This window comes from Suricata suricatta, chromosome 16, assembly GCF_006229205.1.
Source record: "Suricata suricatta isolate VVHF042 chromosome 16, meerkat_22Aug2017_6uvM2_HiC, whole genome shotgun sequence".
In the NCBI taxonomy this organism is placed as follows: domain Eukaryota; kingdom Metazoa; phylum Chordata; class Mammalia; order Carnivora; family Herpestidae; genus Suricata; species Suricata suricatta.
In genome coordinates this window covers 27,450,135-27,472,503 of record NC_043715.1, presented here as the reverse complement: position 1 = coordinate 27,472,503, position 22,369 = coordinate 27,450,135, and the positions used below count along the sequence as shown (strand labels likewise).

Sequence of the window (22,369 nt, the reverse complement as noted above, 5' to 3'; positions counted from 1 at the left end):
TAATTCACTTTTCACTGTGGCCTTGTCTTCTCCCTCATTTTGGGGCTGAGTGATAGAAAATGGAGAAGTCAGTCCCTGCTTTCCCAACTCAGGCAGCGAATCCCCACCCTCCGGTGCCAGATTTCCCCTCCCAGACTAATGGACAGTTCAGACATGAGTCAACTTGTGCCTGTTGCTCACGATTATCACACCTTCCCTAATGCCTATCGGTTTTCTGGTTTTGATCATGTGTTTGATCAGAAGTGGAGACCTTAGTAGCAGGAGCCATTGTCTGCCTAGATTTGGATGCTGGGTGTCCCACTGCCGGTTGTGTGGCCTTGGGAAAGTGACCTAACTGTCTTGTGCCTCATCAGCTGTCTTGTGCAGAAGACAAGGACCTGCCCAGGACCCCCTGAGGGTGGAATCAGTTAACACAAGTAAAGTGATTTGAACTCTTCTGATTAGTGCCTGCAGAGAATCAGTGTGCACATCATTTGAAAACGTTAATGCCCAAGAGAAGATTTTAAAATACAGGATATTAACCATCTAACAATGATCACCGGTTCCACACTTGACTTTCAACCTGTCCCACCTCTTGCCTTTTCCCCTTGGCCTATAAACATGTTCAGGCTCGCCCTTCCCAACGACAGCCTCCTTTTGTGCTTGGCCAATGCCCTGTTTACCTCCTTCCTGTCTCCTCAGTCTCCCGAAGAGCCCATGCCTGTTGCCTCCACTGCTCACCTCTCTTCGTTATTATTTCCCAGCACCATCTGGGCTCTGGTTCCCTGAAACCGTGTCCTAAAGTCATCCAGCTCTCCTGATTCCCAGACCCAGAAGACCTTTTTGCTTCTTGCCTGGCCTTGCTGTGGTGTTTTACTCGGTGGGCCGTTATTTCATCTCCTCCTCCCCCTTGGTTCCTCCCACTCAGGTTTCACCTCTCCAGGTCCTGCTCTTGATCTCACGGGGCACCTGTTCTCCCGTTCTTGGTCGGGTACCCCACTTTATCCCAGGTGCCCAGGCTAGAGCCCCCCAGCCCACTCTCGCTCCTTCCTGTGCCTCCCCACGGGCTCTGCCTCTGCTTTCTTCTTATAAATCCTGCCCCTTCCTGCTTCTCTACCTCACACTCTTTGTTTTTTTTTAAGTTTATTTATTTATTTAGAGAGAGAGGGCACGCATGTGTGAGCATGAGTGGGGAAAGAGCAGAGAAAGAGGGGAAGAGAATCCCAACCAGGCTCCACGCTGTCAGTGCAGCGTGAGATCGTGACCTGAGCGGAAATCAAGAGTGGGTTGTTTAACCGACTGAGCCCCCCACCACCACCAGCGCCCCTCTGCTCCACACTCTTAATTAGCTCTCCCAAGGTCTTTCCAACCTTCCGACCCCAATCCATCCTCCTTGCTCTCAATTCATGTATGATCCCTGCACATCCTCCACCATCAATCCCACAGGGTTAAGTGAGGCATCGCACATCCATCATGGCATGAGTCCTGCCTGTCCGTCGGTCTCCTGGTTCAAGCCCCAGGCACTCACCTGCCAGCCCTCATATGTTCCAGGAGTATCTCTTTGTGTTCTAAGACCCAGCTCATGTGTCAGCGGGGTGAAGCCTCCTTTGACCTCTCCCGCAGGAGTCCTCTTGTTCTCCACAAGATTCCCTCATCCCCTGTACTTGCTGTCATTGTCACCCCTGCTCTAACTCTGTCTCTTCCACGCCCAAGCTCCATGGGCACCAAAGACCATTCTTCCTTTGTGCACATCTTGCTCATCCTCGCACAGTCAATGTTTGCATTATTAAGATTTTCTGCAACTACTCCACACCATTTCTGTTCTGCCAGCACTCAATCTTATATTTTATTTTCTTCTTCCTTCAGCTCTTTGATCTTGATGAGGATGGCTACATCACAGAGGAAGAGTTTTCCACCATTTTGCAGGCTTCCCTCGGGGTGCCCGACCTCGATGTTTCTGGTCTCTTCAAGGAAATAGCTCAGGGGGATTCTGTTTCCTATGGTGAGTAGGCAGCTTGGTTTACCAGGAGGCATTCCGACTAGGACGGACCCTCAGCTGGGAGGTCCCTGCACTAATTCTACTAACAACAGAAATCACAGTAATAATGATGTGGCAGTATTAATAGGAATAGTGGTATGAGAATAGCTAATTACCAAGGGCTTAGACGCTAAGCGCTCTTCCAAACAGTTTTAACACATCTTTATAGCAGGCCTATTTAATCAGTACTCTTAAGTATTATTTGATAGAGATGCGTAGAATTTAAATAACTTATCTAAGGTCATCAGCTAGAGAGTGTCAGAGGCAGGATTCAAAGCCACGATAGTCTGGTTTCAGAGCCTGGACCTCTGCCCTCTCCGCCTGACCTGTCATCTGCCGACCCTCCTGGAAGGTGGTCTTTTCCCTTGTGCTGTCTCTGTGGCCGAGCAAACCTGAGCAAGTCAACTGAAGTGGGTGTGACTATGGTAGAGGGGTGGGGGCTGGGTACCAGCAAGGATGATAGCAGCTAAACATCTCTTCATGTTCACCGTTAGCAGCTTGCACATAGGTTCATTTTCTGCCATCCTGTTGATGGCACCCCTGTAAAGTTGGGACTGCCATGGCAGAAGAAGACCCTGTGGCCGAATGGCAGGTGCATCCATCCATGACCAAGCTTTCTCCAGATGGCTTGAGTCCACACGGCAAAAGACGTCCCCTAGGGCACAAGGGTGGTCCATCCATGACCACGCATTTCCCAGTACAGTTGTGGAAGAACATCTGAGTGGAGAGGCCCAGGTGACTCTCTCCCTGCCTTGGCCTTGTTGTGCCATTCACATCAGGCTGGCCTACGTCCCCTGGCCTTTTCCCGCAGGCTGCAGGGGGGTTCCTCTTGCATGCCTCTTTCCTTAGCGTGCAGAGTTTCAGCTCGTTAACTTTCATGGGATGAGGGAATTCGACCACAGACTTCTTTTACTCTCTGGTTTTAATTAGTATCATTCTGCCTGACCTTCATTCTATTTTAGGTAATTAAATGCCTAGGGTACGTACTTTAATGAGTTCATGGAAGGAAGGAAGGAAGGAAGGAAGGAAGGAAGGAAGGAAGGAAGGAAGGAAGGAAGGAAGGAAGGAATGCAGGCAGGGAAGGGAAGGGAAGAGGGAGGGAGGGAGGGAAGGAGGAACAATGGGAAGCACATACTGAGATCAAATGTATGAGTCATAAATCTCATGTGTACTAATTCTCTGACCATTTTCCTTTCGCAAGTGAGACTGTTTATTGCTCTGAGTGGCCAAATTCTGAACAGCCATTTGGAGTAACTATTTCAGTGAAAGTTACACCAAAAATGACTTGTTAGGTAGTCATAACTTTACTTGTCAATTTTAATAATTTTATCTGCTTTGGTTTTCGGTGTTTAGTCTTTTTCTTTCTTAGAAGACACAGACCATCTCCCTTTCCCCAATATTATACCAGTTTCCTCTTTTTGCAGGGATGTTTGGAGGCATTTAAGTACGATTTTATAAAAGATTGGCTATTGAAATGTATCAGAATGTGGCCATTTCAATTGTTTTTATTCTCAGTTTACATTAGCCAAATTCGTGCCCAAATTCCATAGATTAGCCAATTCACAGCACTTCTTCTAAAAGAAGACATCCCCCAGGATGATGGGGGTGGAAGACAGAGACCTTGACTCTTTGGATAGAGCACAAGTCTTAAAAGACAGGCCTTGGTTTCGTAGATCAATTGTCCTGTTCACTTTCCATAAAAGTCACTTAAGTCCCCTGTGCCTTCATCACTGAAACAGACTCCTGCAGATGAGCCTTTGTTTTGGATGTTAAGAAACAACATTCAAAGAACATGTTAATGGGTCACCTGATTCAGAAACATAAAGTGGTCTATTAATGTGAAATAACATTGCTGTTGCAAAGCATGATTCGGGCTCAGTCTGGTGGCTTCCTCATCACTAAGACCTATTCCTTTCTCCAAGAGTTGTTTGTTAGTCTAACGTGCTGTGAGATAGGATTTTAAAAAAAAATAGAGGATTAAAAAAAAAAGAAATAGAACATGGAGTTTAAAATCCTTTTAATTGAACAGCTAGCTGATTCGAAGTCTAGGCTCGTTCTGCTGTATAAACTCTATAAAATTTTCTCTGTCCAAACAAAAGAGGACAGAGGGACTTCAGATCTGAGGGTAGCATCATACTTCAGAAACTTCAGGTTATCGGAGACTTGACATTCCAACTCTGATGGTTAACTTAGTAGCCTTCTAAACCTCCACCTCAGTTCATAAATCCAAAACACCAAAGATACACAGAGGCTGAGGACTCAGGGGTCTTATGATACAATGATGAAACATTGTACTCTCTACTTGTCTTTATCGATCATATGTCAGGGCCCAGCCTCTCAAGACTGTGAATGTGTATACCAGAATTAAAGGTTAGAATCGTTTGAAAAGCCAGTAATAAAAAGTCATGAGCAATCATATTTTTAAGCGTTTTCGATTATTAAAAAAAATAATAGCAATACAGATAATTGAATGGAACATACACGTAAAGCATCACAAGCTTTCACAATGTGAACACTTATGCTTCCACTGTTCAGGTCAAGAAATAGAGCTTTTAGGGGAGCCTGGGTGGTTCAGTCAGTTGAGAGTCTGACTCTTGTTTTTTCGCTCAGGTTATGATCTCACATGACTTGTATGTTCAAGCCCCGCATGGGACTCTGCACTGTCTCTCTCTCCCTGTCTCTCTGCCCCGCCCCCTTTCTTTCTTTCTCTCTCTCTCAAAATAAATAAACTTAAAAAAAAAAAAAAAGAAATAGAGCTTTTCAGGAAACCCTTGGGTGCCCCTTCCCAGGGACGACCCCTTTCTCTCTCCCAAAGTCCCCCAACATGGAGTTTGTTCTCATGAACCATGAGATCAAGACCTGAGCCAAAATCAAGAGGGAGGCGATCAATGGACTGAGCCACCCAGGCATGCCTAGCTAACCAGACGTTCAAAGGACTTTCTACCTTGCTTTACTTTTTAGCATTTCACCACAAAAGTACAATCTTTAAATATTACGTGTTAGCTTTGGCTGAGTTTTCGAACTTCATATAATGGACTCATACGAACATGTGTTCCTTTGAATCTGGCTGTTTTCATTCAGCATTCTGGCTTTAAGATCCGTCCACATTGCTACAACGCAGCTGTTTGTTCATCTTCTTTGCCATAGAGCTGTTCTGTTCCATGAAAATGCTGCGCATCTCCATTTCTGCTGTTGACAGACTTGAGTTGTTTCCACTGTTCACCCGTCATAATTAATGTCACTGTGAACATTGTTAGTCCTGTCTCCCAGAACACACCAGGCACAAATTTCTGTAGATTATATACTTCAGAATAGAATCAACAAGTCATGGAGTGGGTACATCCTCAACTCTCCTAGATGATGGGAAAACTGTCTTCCAAAGTCTGTATGATTCGCAAGAGTTGAGTAATAGGATTTTGCAATAGTCATATCATTAAGGTCCTACATTAATCTGCATCAAGCCAAAAGATTCGTCTCTGTTTATTGGATATTTTTTTCTCTCTTCTAGAGGAATTTAAAACTTTTGCCCTAAAGCATCCACAGTATGCTAAGATATTTACAACCTACTTAGACCTCCAGACGGGCCATGTGTTTTCATTACCAAAAGAAGTCCAGACAGCTCCCTCGATGGCCAGCAACAAAGTCAGTCCCGAAAATCTTGACGAGACCTCCTCAGACAAAAAGGACGATTGAAAGGCAAATATTCACAATGAGGAAAGTCATTTACTTGAAATCCTAAAGGCATTTATTGATAATATCTTCAGTGTGACTTTTGAGTAATGATGATGTTTAAAATGGAAAGCTTTTTTTTAAATAAGAATGATAGTTTTTTTAATTAAAATGCTTTTATTCTTATATATGTATATGAAGTAAGATTCCCTTTCTTTTATGTTGTATTGTGCTGTCCTGATTGGTTTACTGGTGATAAATATGTATTTATGGATTTCCCAGCTTAATTTGCATATGCAAACGCATGCAACAGTCTCACTTATTTGCTGATGAGCACTAATCAACACTGTAAAAAGTTCTAAAGAGGGTAAACATTTTTTAACTCTACTTCCCTCTAAAGAAATGAAGTAATACTGTTATCTCGAATCCCTTCCCATTCTGGAAATAAGAATGAGAAGTCTAAGGAACATTGTGGAACTTCATGCTTTAACTTCATGGATACATTATTTCTATTTCCAATTCAGTTTCTTGGATCACTGAATACAACGGATTAGAAGGAAGAGCTTCATTAATTCAATGAGACTTCTTAAAACCCATATTTTCTCTATTGCATCTTTACTGAAGATTTCCTTAACTGCCTGCTAAGGAAATTATACCATTTTGCATGACCCACAGTTTAAAATGTTGTTTTAAAGACCCAGGCGATGGCCAAAGGCTAAGTGAGAATTGCATCATTGCAGGTAACCTTAACTACCTGCTGAGAAAATGAATCATTTGCCACAGAGTCTAGTTTGAGTTGCATAGTTCAGAATGTAGGGCTTGCCCACTAAATGAGTCAGATCTGCTCTATTTATATAGTATTAGAATTAACACATTTTACTATCCAAATGGGATGGTGAGTGTTATCTACAGGGAAAACACAAAACGTTCCCAAGTATCAAAAGCGAGGAAATCCGAAAGCCTACTTACTCTCTTGATGTAAGGAATCTGACCTTCATGCAGAAACCTAGCAGCGACTTCTCTCCTTTAGGTTAGGCAATAACTTTCTTCAAGTGCCATTTTGGTTGGACATCATGCCTCCGATATGGTTAAATAGCACCTGGGTTTGAAATTTTGAACAAAGAACCAATTAATCTAATGTACAAAAATAGTTGGTTCGCTTCCGAATTCTGTCTTTGAATCCAGTCTCTTTGTTTTGGCTGTGTTTCTGAATATACTGGTGATTTACCCCCAACCTCAGTTTTTAAACCCATTTTTAAAGTTGGGAAGTCTCATGAGAGGTGAGTCACCATTTCAAACTAGGTTTACACACGAAGCAGTTAGCGTTTTAATTTAATGAGTGAATTTGGATAATTGCTTACCGAAATGTTTTATACTTAAGTATGTATAATTGTTTGCTTTCTCATATGTCTTAAAACTCTGTAGACAAAGCACTGAATGAGCTGAAAACCATTGCTTAAGTAATTAGAAAAGTACCTCTCTCTAACAGTGTCTGCGTATGCAGTGGAATGAATGTACTACTCAGGTACCATCATCACCGTGTATCCATATATTACTCCTATTAGTTATGAAAAAGTAGCATTATAACTGGAAAGGTTTCTGTGAGACTCCTGAAAAGGACCCCATTGTTTTCCCCATTTTAAAATAACGTTTTATGCTCCTTAAGTCCGCTTCTGCCAATGTAATATTCCTATTTTATTATGTTACTGAATAAATAAACTCACTAAGTAAAATTCTTGGCAATTAAAAAATTCTCGTTTTGCCATTTTGTCTCAAAGGTAACATAGCCTTTTAATATCATGGTTTGAATGAGTTTGCATATTTATGAATGTGATTAATCATTCTTGTTTGCTGTTCAGCTTTATGAAATGTCAGGCATGATCTTACTATAATGAAAAACTCAAATTTTAGCTAAAGATGCAATAGGTCCTATTCTTAAAGAAGCTGACTTTTGACCAGTGGGATGTGTAGGTCATCAGTATTCTTACAATCGAAGCCTCTTCTGTAAGTCATCATAGCAGATTTCCTTCAAAGAAGCTTTTCTCCTCTTCGAACTTGAAGTAAGGAATTAAATTTCATTAAATCAGTTAATGCACTGTGGTTTCCTATAATAGTTGGAAAAAAAAAGTTATTCTTTGAAAGGAGAAATACTAGACCCTAAGACCTAAAACCTTTAGGGGCGCCTGAGTGGCTTGGTCAGTTGGTTAAGCATCTGACTCTTGATTTCAGCTCAGGTCACAATCTTGTGGTTTCATGAGTTTGAGCCCTGCAGTCGGTTCCTCACTGGCAGTGTGGAGCCTGCTTGGGATTCTCTCTTCCTCTCTCTCTGTCCCTGTCACTCTCTCTCTCTCAAAATAAATAAATAAATAAAAATTAAAAATTAAAAAACCAGAAAACCATAAATATTTCCATCAGAGCAGTTCTGTTGAAGGACAATGACATGCTAAATGCTCACAGACCGAATTGCTGGCATTGTGTGCACTTCATACTCCTCTGCCTCTGCTTCTAGAGTTCTGGAAGGCTGGCCATGGTTACTAGTAGTGGTGTCTGTCATGGATACTTCAAAGGGACTGCCTCCCTTTGAGAAGGCATACGGTCTGCTGTCCGTGTGAGGCATGGGCAGTATAGATACCTGATTCCCAGACTCAGGAACCCTCCCCTTCACAATACCGCAGATGCAAGATGGGGAAATGGCACACCAGGCGAGGTGGACAGGTGGGCCCCTACCACAAAAATCTGCATGTATTTGTTGGTATACACCAGTCGCCAAGGAGGATAAAAATCCACCAGCAAGAAACCAGCCCGTAGGGAAGCAGACCTACTTATAATCTTTCCCCTCCACCCCCACTTTCTGTTCTCTTGAATAGACTTCAATTTGTGTTGTTGTTAAACTGCTACACCAGAGGATTAAACCAGCACTGCTTGTGGTTTGATAGAGGTGCAGGTCCTCACAAGTTCTAGATATGTTTCCAATATGCACGGCACAGTGTGTGTATTAGAAGTAAGTAAGTAGGGTAATTACCTGAAAAGTAAGTTTTCTCCTCTTCGAACTTGAAGTAAGGAATTAAAGTAAGTAGGGCAGTTACCTGAAAAGTGCCCTTGTCTTTTAGCCCATTCAACACAGAACTTGGTCACCAGTAAATGTCCCGAGTGTGTGTGTAGGAGCAGCATGCTCTAACCAACTGTCTCTCCTCCACTGGGTTACCAGCTCGCTAGTTTTCCTAATGTGAACTTTATCATTTTCTTATCATTCCTATGAAAGAATCTGTGTACATTAGAAAAGATAAAAGAGAGAGAAAAAAATAAACAAAAATCACAGTTGCTTCCACCATCTCAAATCTGCAATTATTAATGCTTTGACATGTTTTATTTCACGCTTTTTTCTAAATATTTTTACATTCTCAAGATAACAATGTGTGTGTTATTCTATACTCTACTGTTTTACTTGGAATATAACATTTTACAAGGTCATTAGATTTTTCTGGAAATGTGAATTTTTCCATATACCTAGTATTTCTTCAGATAGCACTGAGATAATGTGTGTGATCATGCTTCCACATCGAATAGGTGAGTTGGGTTTTCATTTTGGGTTATTAAGAATATTCAACACAATACTCCATAATAGTTCATAATTAGGAATAGTTTGTGAAGGGATTTATTTATGGCTTTCTGAGTTCCAAAATAAGAGAATTTACTAAAGATTTTATAATTATTAAAATTTTTAAGCTAAATTTATTATAAGAAACAGTTGATATCTTACTAATATGTTATTACATGGAATACTGATTTATTGATATGTTATCTCAGATTACATGGAGTATGGTCATTTTAACATTACATAAGAGTTCACAAATTCATGTCTTATAAAGGTAGGTACACCTCAGGGGTGCCTGGGTGGCTCAGTCAGTTAAGCATCCAACCTTGATCTCGAGTCAAGTCTTGATCTCAACTCAAGTCTTGATCTCAAGGACGTGAGTTCAAGCCTCACATTGGGCTCCATGCTGGGTGTGAAACCTATTTTAAATAAATAAATAATGAATTTCATCTTTTAAAAAATATTTATTATTTCCTTTGTGGAAGTAGCAGACTTTCTAATTATTATAATAAGTAATAATAATAACAATAGTGCCTGCCAGTCTGGAGTGCTTACTATGTATCGGGGATTGTACTAAGTGATTTACAGGTATCAATTCATTTAAAGACTTACTGAAGCAAAGGTACTGCAGTCCCTAGTTTTGCTGAACAAAATTTAGAACTATCCTTAAGTCACTCAATAAATGGCACAACTTGGAATTAAAACTCATTTTGTCTGACTCCAAAAGCCAGGCTTCTAATTATTCACATAGAGCATCACCATTGACTGATTTGTATAATTTATAGATTAATGTCTTCCATATGTCTTCCTACTTGTGGGTTCTAGATTTCAAATTTTGACTGAGTTCATAAATGGAAGAAAGAGGTGTTCCAAATGGTTCTGAGCGGTGGTTGAGATGGGAAAAGATGGGTGAACTGAGGCCCAAGATAGATTAGCTGAAAATCCAGAAACCTTCCTATATGAATAATCCAAGGTACTGTAAATCAATGGCAAGGTCAACTTCAGGACCCTACAGTAGTCTGTTTTCCTTTGTGGGTAGTGAAGGACCATAAATTCTCTACTTCTTATTGGGTCCCTCTGCTGTGGGTCCATTTTCAGTCACATCTCTGCTCTCAGAATAATGTTATGTGATCATCAAGGTCAGGTTTAGGGAACTGAAGACTAACTCACCGTTGGAATATCTAGGACCTTCATTCTCATTGTTGGAAAGCATCCCCTTTGCTGTCCTAGCCTACACCTTCAGCCTTTTATAAACGCCCTTGCCAGGCACAGAGAACAGCGATAGTTACAAAGCACAAACCAGTTTTCACTTCTCCAGTTCAAGTCTTCCAAAAGCTACCTACTGCAGTTGGATACAATCCCGGATATTCACCATGGCCCACAAGGCCCTACATGGCCTCCCCTCCCCGCCCCCGCCCCTGCCACACCCCCCTCCCCACCCCCTGCAGCCCCGGAGATATAGACATTAACCATTAACCATCTTCTGTCTCTCCCTCACTGCACACCCCCTGACCCCCCGTTCTTTCTTTTCCTCACACTGACTGAAGCCCCTTCCAGCCTCAGGGGTCTCTGGACTGGTGTTCTCTCTGGCTAGAATGCTCTTCACCTTGCTTGCTCTTCTTCATTCAGATTAAAAAAATAATAAAAGCTTCATTGAGATAATGAGTCACACATCATACAATTTACCCATTTAAAGTGTACAATTTAGTGCTTTTTTAGTATGTTCACAGAGCCGTGCAACCATCACGTTTAAGTTTTAAAATCTTTGGGTTTATTTAGATTTTATTTATTTAATGTTTATTTTTCGAGAGAGAGTGCGTGAGCATGAGCAGGGGAGGGACAGAGAGAGAGGGAGACACAGAATCCGACACAGGTTTCCCGGCTTCGAGCTGTCAGCACAGAGCCCAAGCCCAATGCAGGGCTCAGACTCATGGACCCATGAGATCATGACCTGAGCCAAAGTCAGACGCTTAACTGACGGAGCCCCCAGGTGCCCCGCGTTTATTTAGATATTAAATCAAATGTCACATCATCAACTAGGAATCCCCCACTGCCTGATCAAAAGAGCCCAGTCACCTCCATAGGCATTCTCAATCCCGCTGCCCTTGCACTTACACTTCTGTGAAATTCTGTATGTTTACTGTCCCTTATACCTACCACTTAGCAGGTGCACCTTACACAGAGCAAACACTATTTGGTGAATGAACAACAGTAACATTAGGTCTCATGTAAGGTGCCTCGCATTGTACGAGAACAGAGATCATCTTTATAATAATCCTGAAAACCTGGCCTTCTGAGATCCCTAGACTTACATAGAGAAGTTCTAGCACTTGGTCAAGAGTTACATAACCGGCGAATACCTGGGCTGGAATTCAAACCCAAGGCTGACTGGCTTTAAAAGAGGGACTTTTGACTGGGCCAAGGTAACTTGAGTGCATAAAATAACTAAAGGATTATATAGCCAGTTCCAGTTTCCAGAAACATGGAAACTAGATAATCTGAGAACCCTCTGGCCACAAAACCCATAGAATGCTGAGCAAAATGTCACAAATATGTTCGAATTGCTTGCTGAGCATATGCAGAATAGGAAAGGAAACCCTCACCAGCCAAAAAGGGAAAGAGAGTTGGAACTCAGAACAACGTGAAGGCATAAAAGTTACAAGTGACAGGTGGACATTTGTCAGTCTCAGTAACAAAGTGGCTTAGTATTTTGCTACTCTATGAGGCAAAGGACAAGGTTTTTATATGAGGTGGGGATTTGGGAGTCAAACATTTGAAGGGCTATCCTCTCAGGAAAAGAATAAACCAGAAAAATACAGGTTCTGGCAAAGGAAGGCTATGAGGAAGTTTTTCTGTCTTGGCCTGGGTTCTAGGCTAAGGGTGAAAACCTTCCTCTGATCGTTTTTATTATTGTTTTTTTCATATCCGTTCCTTTCAATGTTTTAAGACTCATTTATGGCCCAGCCTACAGTATATCTTGGTGACTGTCCGATGTGTGCCTGTAAAGAATGAATATTGGACCATGGTTGAGGGCAGTGTCCTCTAAACATGAGTTAGGGAGGTGCCTGAGTGGCTTAGTCGGTTAAGCGTTTGACTTTGGCTCAGGTCATGATCTTGTGAGTTCGAGCCCCTCGTCCGGCTTTGTGCTGACAGCTTAGAGCCTGGAGCCTGCTTCAGATTCTGTGTCTCCCTCTCTCTCTGCCCCTCCCCTATTCATGCTCTGGCTGTCTCTCAAAAATAAATAAAAAATGATAAAAAAAAAATAAAAAGATAAATGTGAGTTAGGTACAGTTACTTGATAACTCGAGAAGTCCTCTCTATTTGCTGATATATTTTTTTTTTGTCGATTCTAGTAGTTACTGAAAGTAGGATGTTGAAACCTCTGACTTTTATCAACTGTCGGTTTGTCTGAAACTCTGCCATTACGTTCGTGATCATTCTTGGTTGTTATGTCATCTTGATGACCTGACCCTTTTATCATTTTGACTATTTCTCTGTATTCCAGGAATACCACTTACTTATTAAGTATTAAGTATTATTTCTCTGTATTCCAGTAATACCACTTACTGTTATTATGGCTAACAGTAAACCACTCAACCATACTAGCTTTCTTAGGAGTAGTGTTTGTCTGGTTTATCTTTTTCCTTCCTTTTTCTTTTAACCCATCTGTGTCTTTATACTTAACATGCATGTCTTAAATAACTATTTTGTGTGGGGCAGCTGGGCGGCTCAGTCAGTTAAGTGTCTGATTTCGGCTCAGGTCACGATCTCAAGATTCATGAGTTCTAGCCCCACACCACGGGCTCTGCACAGGACCGTGAGGAGCCGGCTTGGGTCTCTCTCCCTCGATCTCTGCCCCTCCCCCACTTGCTCTCTGTCTTTCTCTCAAACTAAATAAACTTTTAAAAAAATGAGTATTTTGTGGTCCATTTGCATCTTACTTTTTAGCTTGTCTGGCAATTTCTGTCCTTTAATTGGAACATTTAGTCTTCTTCCATTTAATAGAATTATTGATATGATTGGATTTGAGTCTACATCATCTTGCTTTTTGTTTTCTATTTGTTCCATTTGTTCTTTGATCTTTTCCTTTCTGACTTCTTCTGGACTATATATTTTTAAGTATTTTGTCATTTTTAACTTTCTTTTGGCTTATTAGCTATAATTACTTACAATATATACCTTTCACTTAATATTGTCTACTTTTAGATGCTAATACATTATTTCCCTTATCACGTAGGAAGCTTACAATGTGTCCCATTTTATCCCATCCTGCCATTGGGACTATTGTCACGTATCTTCTACGTGTTTTCAACGCCACAAGATACATTTATCACTTCTGTTCTAAATAAGGAAGTAAAACTTTGAGGGGAAAAAAAAAGGTCTATTTATCCACATATTTCCTATCTCCAGCACTCTTTATTTCAATTTCTTGGTACGATTCTACCTTTCCATTGTCTTTCCCCAGCCTGAAGAATGTCCTTGAGCAATGCGTAGAGGGCAAGATACTGACAATAAATTCCTTCTGCTTTCGTTTGTCTAAATATGTCTTGATTTTGCCTTCATTGAAGACCTATTTTTTTCCAGATACGGAATTCTGTGTTGACTTCCCTTTTCCTTTCAGTTCTGTAAAGATCTCATTGACCTCTTCCTTTCATTGTATCCAATGCGAAGTCAAAAGGAATTTTTCTTGTGGTTCTCTTGTATATAATGTATTTTTATCACTGGGCTACTTTTTTTTTTACATTTTTTCTTTATTACTAGTGTTGAGAAATTTTATTATGATTTCCTCCAATGGCGACATCTTGTAAATCACTGTAGAATATCACAGCAAGGGTAATGACATTGATCCAGTCAAGACACAGAATGCTTCCACCCACTATAAGAATTCTTCATTTTACTCTTTACAGCCACCTGCCCCTCTCCCCTACCCCCGACTCCCATCTCCCCCTTAGCCTCTCATAGCCACTCATCTTTTCTCCATGTCTCCAACTTGGTCATTTCAAGAATATTTTATCCATGGAGTCATACAGGACATAACTTTGGGGAGACTGGTTCTTCTCACTCACTCAACATGTTCCTCGAGAGATCCAGCCAGGTTGCTGGTTCCATCAGGAATGTGTCCCTTTCTGTCCCGTGACATGGATGTGCCATCGCTTGTTTCACCCGCTGGTGGACATCTGGGTTGTTTCTGCTTCTTATCATTATGAGTAAAACGGCTATAAACTTTTATGGGCAGCCTCTGTGTGAACATAAATCTTCATTTCTCTGGGATAAATGCCTGGAAGTGCAATTGCTGGGTAACACACTACTGAATAGAGTGTTCTTATTTTTTTATTTTTATTTTTTGGAAACTGCTGAACTATTCCCCATAGCTGTACCATTTGTACCATGTTACATCCACGCCAGCAATGAGAGGTCTAGTTCCTCTGCATCCTTGTCGTGTTTGATGTGGTCACTCTTTTTTATTCTAGACATTCTGATAGGTGGATATCCCACTGTGGCTTTAATTTTAATTTCTCTTACAGCTAATAATGTTAAACATCTTTTCAGGTGCTTGCTTATCAACTCTATATCATCTGTGGTGAAATGTCTATTCATATCTTGTGCCCTTTTTTAAATTTTTTAATCCTAATTTATTTTTGATATATATAAAGAGACAGAGTATGAGTGAGAGAAGAGCAGAAAGAGAGAGACATACAGAGCTTGAAACAGCTCCCAAGCTCTGAGCTGTCAGCCCAGAGCCCTACACGGGACTCGAACCCATGAACTGTGAGATCATGACCTGAGCCAAAAATGGGACGCTTAACCAACTGAATTACCCAGGCGCCCTCTTGTGCCCATATTTTAATTGGATCATTTTATTTTGTTCTTAACTCTTGGATTTTGGGAGGTCTTTGTATATTCTAGATACTACTTGTTAGATATGTGATTTGCAAGTATTTTCCCCCAATGTGTAGCTTGTCTTTGATCTTCTTACCAACGTCTTTCACAGAGAAAAGAGCTTGACTTTGGTCATATCCATCTGATCAATCTGTCTTATGAAATTATGCTTGTTGGTGTGGAGTCTAAAAGTCTTTTGCTTACCCACAGAACCCAAAGATTTTTCTCATACATTTTTCTCCAAAAGTTTTATAGTTCCATTTTACATTTAAATACGTGATCATTTTAAGTTAATTTTGTATGGTGTGAAGGTTAGGTTAAAGTTATGGGATGATCTTAAAGTAAATCAACTACCAGGCAGAACAAAACTCAACATACTATTGAGGATGAAAGTCAGATCGAGACGTTGAATAAAGCGAAATCCTGATTAGCTCTATAATCATTATAAAAATTTAATAAGTAGCTTAAAATCAACCCCCCACCCAAGGAACCTTGAGATGGTGTTCCAGACAAGTTTTAAATCTTTAAGAAATTGATAATCCCAATATTATACATCCTTTAACAGAGAAAAATAACCTTGATATTAGGGCAATAAGGGAATAATCAATAACCTTTATACTTTATGTATGAATATAGATTGTTATGAAGTCTAATCCAATAATATATCAAGTAATTCATGATCAAGATGGATTTATTCTAGGAATACAAGAATGGCTTAATATTAGAAAATATTTTTAAATAATTACACTAGTATTGTATCAGTTTCCTATCACATCTATAAAATTATCACAAGTCCAGTGACATAAATGACATAAATGTGTTATCTTATTCTGGAGGTCACCGGGTCTCACTGGGCTGAAAGCTAGGTGTCAGCCAAGGCTGTAGTCCTTACTTCTGGAGATGTAAGGGGAGGGGTTTTGTTTTGTTTTGTTTTGTTTTTTGCCATTTGCAGCTCCTGGAGGCCACCAACATTCTTTGGCTTGTGGCCTATCACCATCTTCAAAGCTACCAAAGACAGAGCTGTTCTCACATCACATAATTCTGACGTCTTCCACTCTAAAGGGCACAGTGGATATGGATTCTGAGGTCAGGTGATCAGCAACTGTAATTCCATCTGCAACTGCAATTCCCCTTTGCTATGTAAGGCAACGTAATTACGGGTTCCAGACTTTAGTGCGCAGACGTCCTTTGGGGTGCTATAATTCTGCCTAAGGAAAGAGAAATCATTATCATCACCATAAATTCAGAAAAATTGTTTGTTTTTTTGTTTTTATTTATTTTTGGGAGACAGAGAGAGACAGTGCGAGCAGGAGAGGGTCAGAGAGAGAGGGAGGTACAGAATCTGAAGCAGGCTCCAGGCTCTGAGCTAGCTGTCAGCACAGAGCCTGATGCTGGGCTGGAACTCACAAACCATAAGATCGTGACCTGAACTGAAGTCAGACACTCAACCCACTGAGTCTCCCAGGCACCCCAGAAAAGATGTTTTATAGAAATCTCCACTATACTCGTTATGACCATCTAGGAACAGAAAGAAACTTATTTACCCTAATTACTACCAGAAACATCACAAAAATCACACTGAATTATGAAAACATTCCTTCAGAATCAGAAGGAAGGCAAAAAGCTCTGTTGTCACTGCTTCTGGTTTGCATTGTAGTGGAGGTCTTAGCAAACACAAGAAAACGGGGCTGGGGGGGATCAAGGAATGGGAGAAGGAAAATATAAAGTGTAAACAATTTAAGTACTTTCCAAATAAATTATTGGAATTAATGTGTTTTTTTTTTTTTTTTTGAGAGACAGAGACAGTATGAGCGGGGAGGGTCAGAGAGAGGGAGGAGATACAGATCTGAAGCAGGCTCCAGGCTCTAAGCTAGCTGTTAGCACAGAGCCCAACGCGGGGCTCGAACCCATGAACTATGAGATCATAGCCTGAGCCGAAGCTGGACGCTCAACCGACTGAGCCTCCCAGGCGCCCCTAAATTATTGGCATTAATAAGAGAGTTAGAAGGATAACCATAAATTGCATTCCTACACACTAGTAATCCATCATTAGAAAAGGAAATATTTAAGGGACGCCTGGATGGCTTAGTTGGTTGAGTGTCTGACTCTTGATTTTGGCTCAGGTCATGATCCCAGGGTCATGGGATCGAGCCTCACCTCAGGCTCTGTGCTGATTGCGGAGCCTGCTTGGGATTCTCTCTCTCTCCCCTTGCCCCTCTCCCACTCACATACATACACACACACACTCTCTCTCTCTCAAAATAAATTAACTAACATAAATTTAAAAAAGAAAAGGAAATATATAATAGAAAGATCTGATATTTTTTCAAAGATATTTGAAAACAAATCTAAAATACATTTGCAAGAACTTTATGGATAAAATTATGAAATGTGATTAAAATATGTTAAATAAGGGCTAAATGGAAAGAGTAGGAAGCTTTAATTTCATTTATATGCTGACTTGATATGATAAACATGTTAATTTTCCACCAATAGTTCTATAAATTTGAACAATTACAACCAAGATCCCTCTGTGACAGAGAGAGAGAGAGAGAGAGAGAGAGTATAACAGACAAGCAGATTCTAAAAAGCTTATTGTAAAATGTATATAGAAGAGCAAAGAGTTACAAATAGCAAGAAGTGCTGAAGGAAAAAAAAAACCAAATTGCATGCGTTGGATATGGAGGAATTGCCACCTCAGGTATAAAACGATTGTCAAGTTGAAGTAATCCAAGGTGAGACTGTACAAGTATAAAGCAGAGCATGGACTAATAGCAAGCCTGGAGAAAGATCTCTACTTTGCTCTTCTTACCTTCTTCATCCATGTAAATTCATCTCATAAATATGTATTGAGCGCATAATTAGTGCCAAGTCTGCTATAGATCCCAGGATACAATGGTGAACAAAACAGAGTCCTTATCCTCATGGGGTACATCGTCTTGTGAAGACAAATCACTGAAAAATAGTAACTCTACATGCGATGAGGGTACAAAACAGGCAAGAACTGGCACTTTGGAAGGTGTAAACGGGTAACTCGTGTTGATGGAGGAAGTCCTCTGGGTCAGGGAAGATGAGTTAACCAGTGGAGGGGGAAGTGTTTCTTCCAAAAACAACAAAATGTGCAGGAGAAAGCAAGACTGCTTCTGGTTGCAGTAGAAGGGAGACTGGCCTCTTTCAAATTAATTGCATTGCTTTCAAAGAGGCCTCTTCCACATTTACATTTCCGATACTTTACAGGAGAAAAAGGTGTGCCTCTCACCTATGCTGAAGCTTAGCATCACACCTTACTCTGGGGTTACAAGAATACCCTGGACATGGGACAAAAACACAGTTTCAATACTGACAGAGGATTAAGAAAGAGAATGGGAGACTAATCGGATAACAAATACTTCACAGTGTTATTTAACTAATTCACGTGTGGATGTAATGGTTATGGTTTTAATTAATTGCTTGCAATAAAATTGAAGGAGGACCAGTCCGCTTGTTGGCTGGTGGATCATTGCAAGTAATCTTTAATAGTTGACTACTATGTGATTTTGGGCAAACAATTTGAAAATAATTTAAATAATTTTTGTAACATTTATTCATTTTTGAGAGACAGAGAGAGACAACATGAGTGAGGGAGGAGCAGAAAGAGGAGACACAGAATCCGAAGCAGGCTCCAGACTATCAGCTGCCAGCATAGAGCCTGAGGTGGGGCTTGAACTCAGAGACTGCAAGATCATGACCCGAGCTGAAGTTAGGGGCTTAACCGACTGAGCCACCCAGGAGCCCCTCGATAATTTTCTGTAACAAATCCTCCTCATGACTACCTTTTACACATGGAAATAAACTCTTTAGGGTTTACATCCATAAAAGTAAAAATGGAAATAGTCCTGATGAGGAACCATGAGGTAGAAAACCTGCCCATCTTATTAACATGCACTTCCAATGAGTCTTACATTGGATATGAATTTCCTTTGTATTGGACAGTAGTTAGAATTTATAATACATTCGATTCCCTACATTCAAAATAGAAGATCTAAAACACACATAAAGATTAAGAGAATTGTGGTAGGTGATCAGTAACAGGCTTTTGAGCATTATCATGTCACATAGAAATGCAAAGAAAAAAAAGTATATTATAAAATATCTGAGTCTTTAAGGGAATCTTGTTTCTGCATTTTATTATTCTTTTTCTAGTTATTTCAAATAAAACGTAGGCACACTGAAATGCACAGATTAATTGGATACACTCATGTAAACCACACTCTTCTTTCGAAATATTCCTATAAATCCTCTGAATTCAAAAATCACCATCACCACAAAGATGACTACTATTTTAATTTCTACCACTACAGATGAGCCTGTCCGTCCTAAAATTCTGTATAAATAGAGTTATAAGGTGCATACTTTAAGTACATGACGTGCGTACTCTGATGTCCCGTTTCTTTTGCAGAATGTAATTGCCATTCTTTATCTGGGTGAATAATTGGCGAATACTATTACACAGTTAGGGTTCTAGCGTAAGGATTGCCTCAATTTCCTTATCCATTCTTCTATTGACAGACACTGGAGCAGCCTAAAGTTTCCCCCACATTTACTTTATTTTTTTATTAATTTTTTAAAGTAGGCTCCACACCCACCTCTATGCTGAGCGAGGAGCCCCATGCAAGGGCTTGACCCCACGGCCCTGGGATCATGCCCTGAGCCACAGTCGAGAGTCGGACACTCTACTAACTAAACCACATAGGTGCCCCTTAAATATTTCCTTTTCTAATGATGGATTGGGTAGTGCCTGAACTCATGACCCCGAGATTAAGAGTCGCACACCGCGCCCACGGAGCCAGCCAGGTGCCCCTCCCCTAAATTATCACACACACACACGCACACAGTTTTCTTCAGTGAAAAACATTCGCAATATAAACGTGCAGTTTCCCAGCTGCTTGTCAGGGTTTTGAATGAGAAGGAGCTCCGAATTACACCGAAATAATGGAAGCAAAATCTCCGTGCTCCACACAGTTGTCAGGAAAAAGCCATTTCCTCCTAGCGGTAAACACAGGCCCTAGAGGGACATTGACGGGCCTCCGAAGTCCCTTGTCACTCCCTTCAGCTGTCCTTTCAGACAGGTAGGCTGACATAGGACTTGTCAAAGCCCAAGTAAAAACGGACAGGGAAGAGCTTGGAAGGCCGAAAGGGCTTTCTGATTCAGCTAATTTATGTGAACCCAGGAAATCAGGCCAACCTGCAACACAAAGCAGAATTTGTTCACTAAATGCTGAGCCCTCCCCTTCCGTCTGGGCTTGGTCTCGCCACGCCACGCTTTCTTTTCATCCAAATAGTACCACAGTATATGTAGGCCTAACGCTCCCTCCTCCATTGGGCCATGATATTCCTGGACAAATTAGTAACCGAATACTCTCGACCTGAGAGTTTTGTAGTGAATAAAACAAAACATAGACACCCCAAGAGAGAAGCACTGTCATCTTCCCCAGCGACAGCCTGGCTCTTAGTTTAAATTGTACTTAAACAGGAATCGAACCTGCTGGTAAGCCGCCTTGAAATCTGCCCGACAACGCCTTTCCCCATCATGACCCCCCGGGGCATGCGTCCTGGACGTTCCTAACAACTTTGGCAAAGGAGAAGAGTTGTGGGAATGTGTAAATACAAGCCCTAAATGGTTCAGAAGAGAAGGAACCAGATAATTGGTCCTGTGGAACGTTCTATGGCTCTCTGATCCTCAGAGGACATTTTTGAAGAATGATTTTGGTTTCACTCACTCAGAACAGCCACAAACATACCTTAGCTTTGCCTCCATTCATTTACCGATTCAGTAGGTCATTTAAATAATGGGACCACAAAGTTATGTATGACTTTTTTTTCATGTTTATTTATTTTGAGAGAGAGACAGAGCATGACTGGGGGAGAAGCAGTGAGAGCGGGAGACACAGAATCTGAAACAGGCTCTAGGCTCCAGTGCGGGGCTTGAACTCATGAACTGTGAGATCATGACCTGAGCTGAGGTCGGATGCTTAACCAACGGAGCCACCCAGGTGCCCCTGTATGATTTTTTAAATAAAAAATAAATATTTATTTATTTGGGGGGAATGGGGAGGAGCAGAGAGCGGGGAGACGGGGGAGAGGGGGAATCTCACGCAGGCTCCGTGCAGGCAGTGCAGAGCCTGATGTGGGGCTACAGCTCATGCAATGTGCTATCACGGCCTGAGCTGAAATCGAGTCGGACCCTCAACCAAATGAGCCACCCAGGCGTCCCTGTGTGATTTAAAAAATAATAATAATAATTATCAAAGTACTGCCAAAAAGAAACTACCTCTTTGGACCCAAGAAGTGTCTCAAAAGTAGCAATAGCCCCCTTTTGCAAAGGAGGAAGGAAGCTGAGACTCTGGGAAGTGACGTCACTGCTGGGTTGTGCTCTGGGGACAAGCTGGCCTTGTCCCTGAACCCCCAGGTCAGATCACACAGCACCCCTAAGCCACTGCAATCTCTCTGCACCTCAGTTTTCACACCTCTAAGAGGAAATCATAACTGTGGCTTTGTCTACCGCGTAGGACCCTTGGAGAGAGCCAGGGAGACCAGAGGCCACACGTGACGGGTGCAAGTGGTGATATGACCTGGAATGGAGGCCCCTTTGCTCCGATCCCCCACATGCAGCCCTGGAGCCACATGAAAGGCCCGCACTTCCTCAGCCATTGTCTGCGTTTATGGATGAGTTCCTGTGGCCGTCACCCAGCCCCAGTGTGTGGACAGCAATGACGCACGGCTCCCCAGGGTGGGGTCGGCACAAGAGGAGAGAGTGAGTGTTCTGGGGTTGGGGGAAAAGCCTTGTTTGTTCCCAGAGAGCTTGCTGGCCAGGCTTGGGCCCGGGCCTTCCGTTTTCATCTGAGGACGGGGTGATCTGCTTGTTGCCAGAAGGGGCCGCAGAGGGTGATGGCCTGGGACGGAGTCTGGGGACACCTGGGTGCTGGAGCCTTCCGCAGCCCACCCACCATGCTGGCCTGTGCCCACCACTTTCTGAGTGGGCCCGTAATGCAAAGAAAAGAATGCCAGGCTCAGGTACTTCGGTGCCAGTTTCTGTGTTCATTCACTGACTTGTCGTCACCCCCCTTGTCCTCCTGAGACTCAGTTCCCTCCTCTGTAAAGTGGGGATATCATTTCATCTACATAACATCACTGAGCTTCAGTGAGTCAGTTCAGACCAAGTGTGTGTG

At 41.7% G+C, this 22,369-nt stretch overlaps 1 protein-coding gene across 3 annotated transcripts in view; it reads left to right on the top strand.

The window, feature by feature from the left end:
• The window catches only part of LPCAT2 (lysophosphatidylcholine acyltransferase 2), a 68,628-nt gene extending 61,189 nt beyond the window's left edge, over positions 1 to 7,439 (top strand). For 2 of the 3 annotated variants that reach the window (XM_029925051.1, XM_029925050.1), the window contains 2 exons: positions 1,846 to 1,981; positions 5,526 to 7,439. In XM_029925051.1, the coding sequence (XP_029780911.1) occupies positions 1,846 to 1,981; positions 5,526 to 5,710 (321 nt within the window). In that variant the 3' untranslated portion in view covers positions 5,711 to 7,439. The remainder of the gene's footprint in view (positions 1 to 1,845; positions 1,982 to 5,525) is intronic. The other variant, XM_029925052.1, reaches the window with a different exon arrangement.
• The last annotated feature ends 14,930 nt before the right edge of the window (positions 7,440 to 22,369 follow it).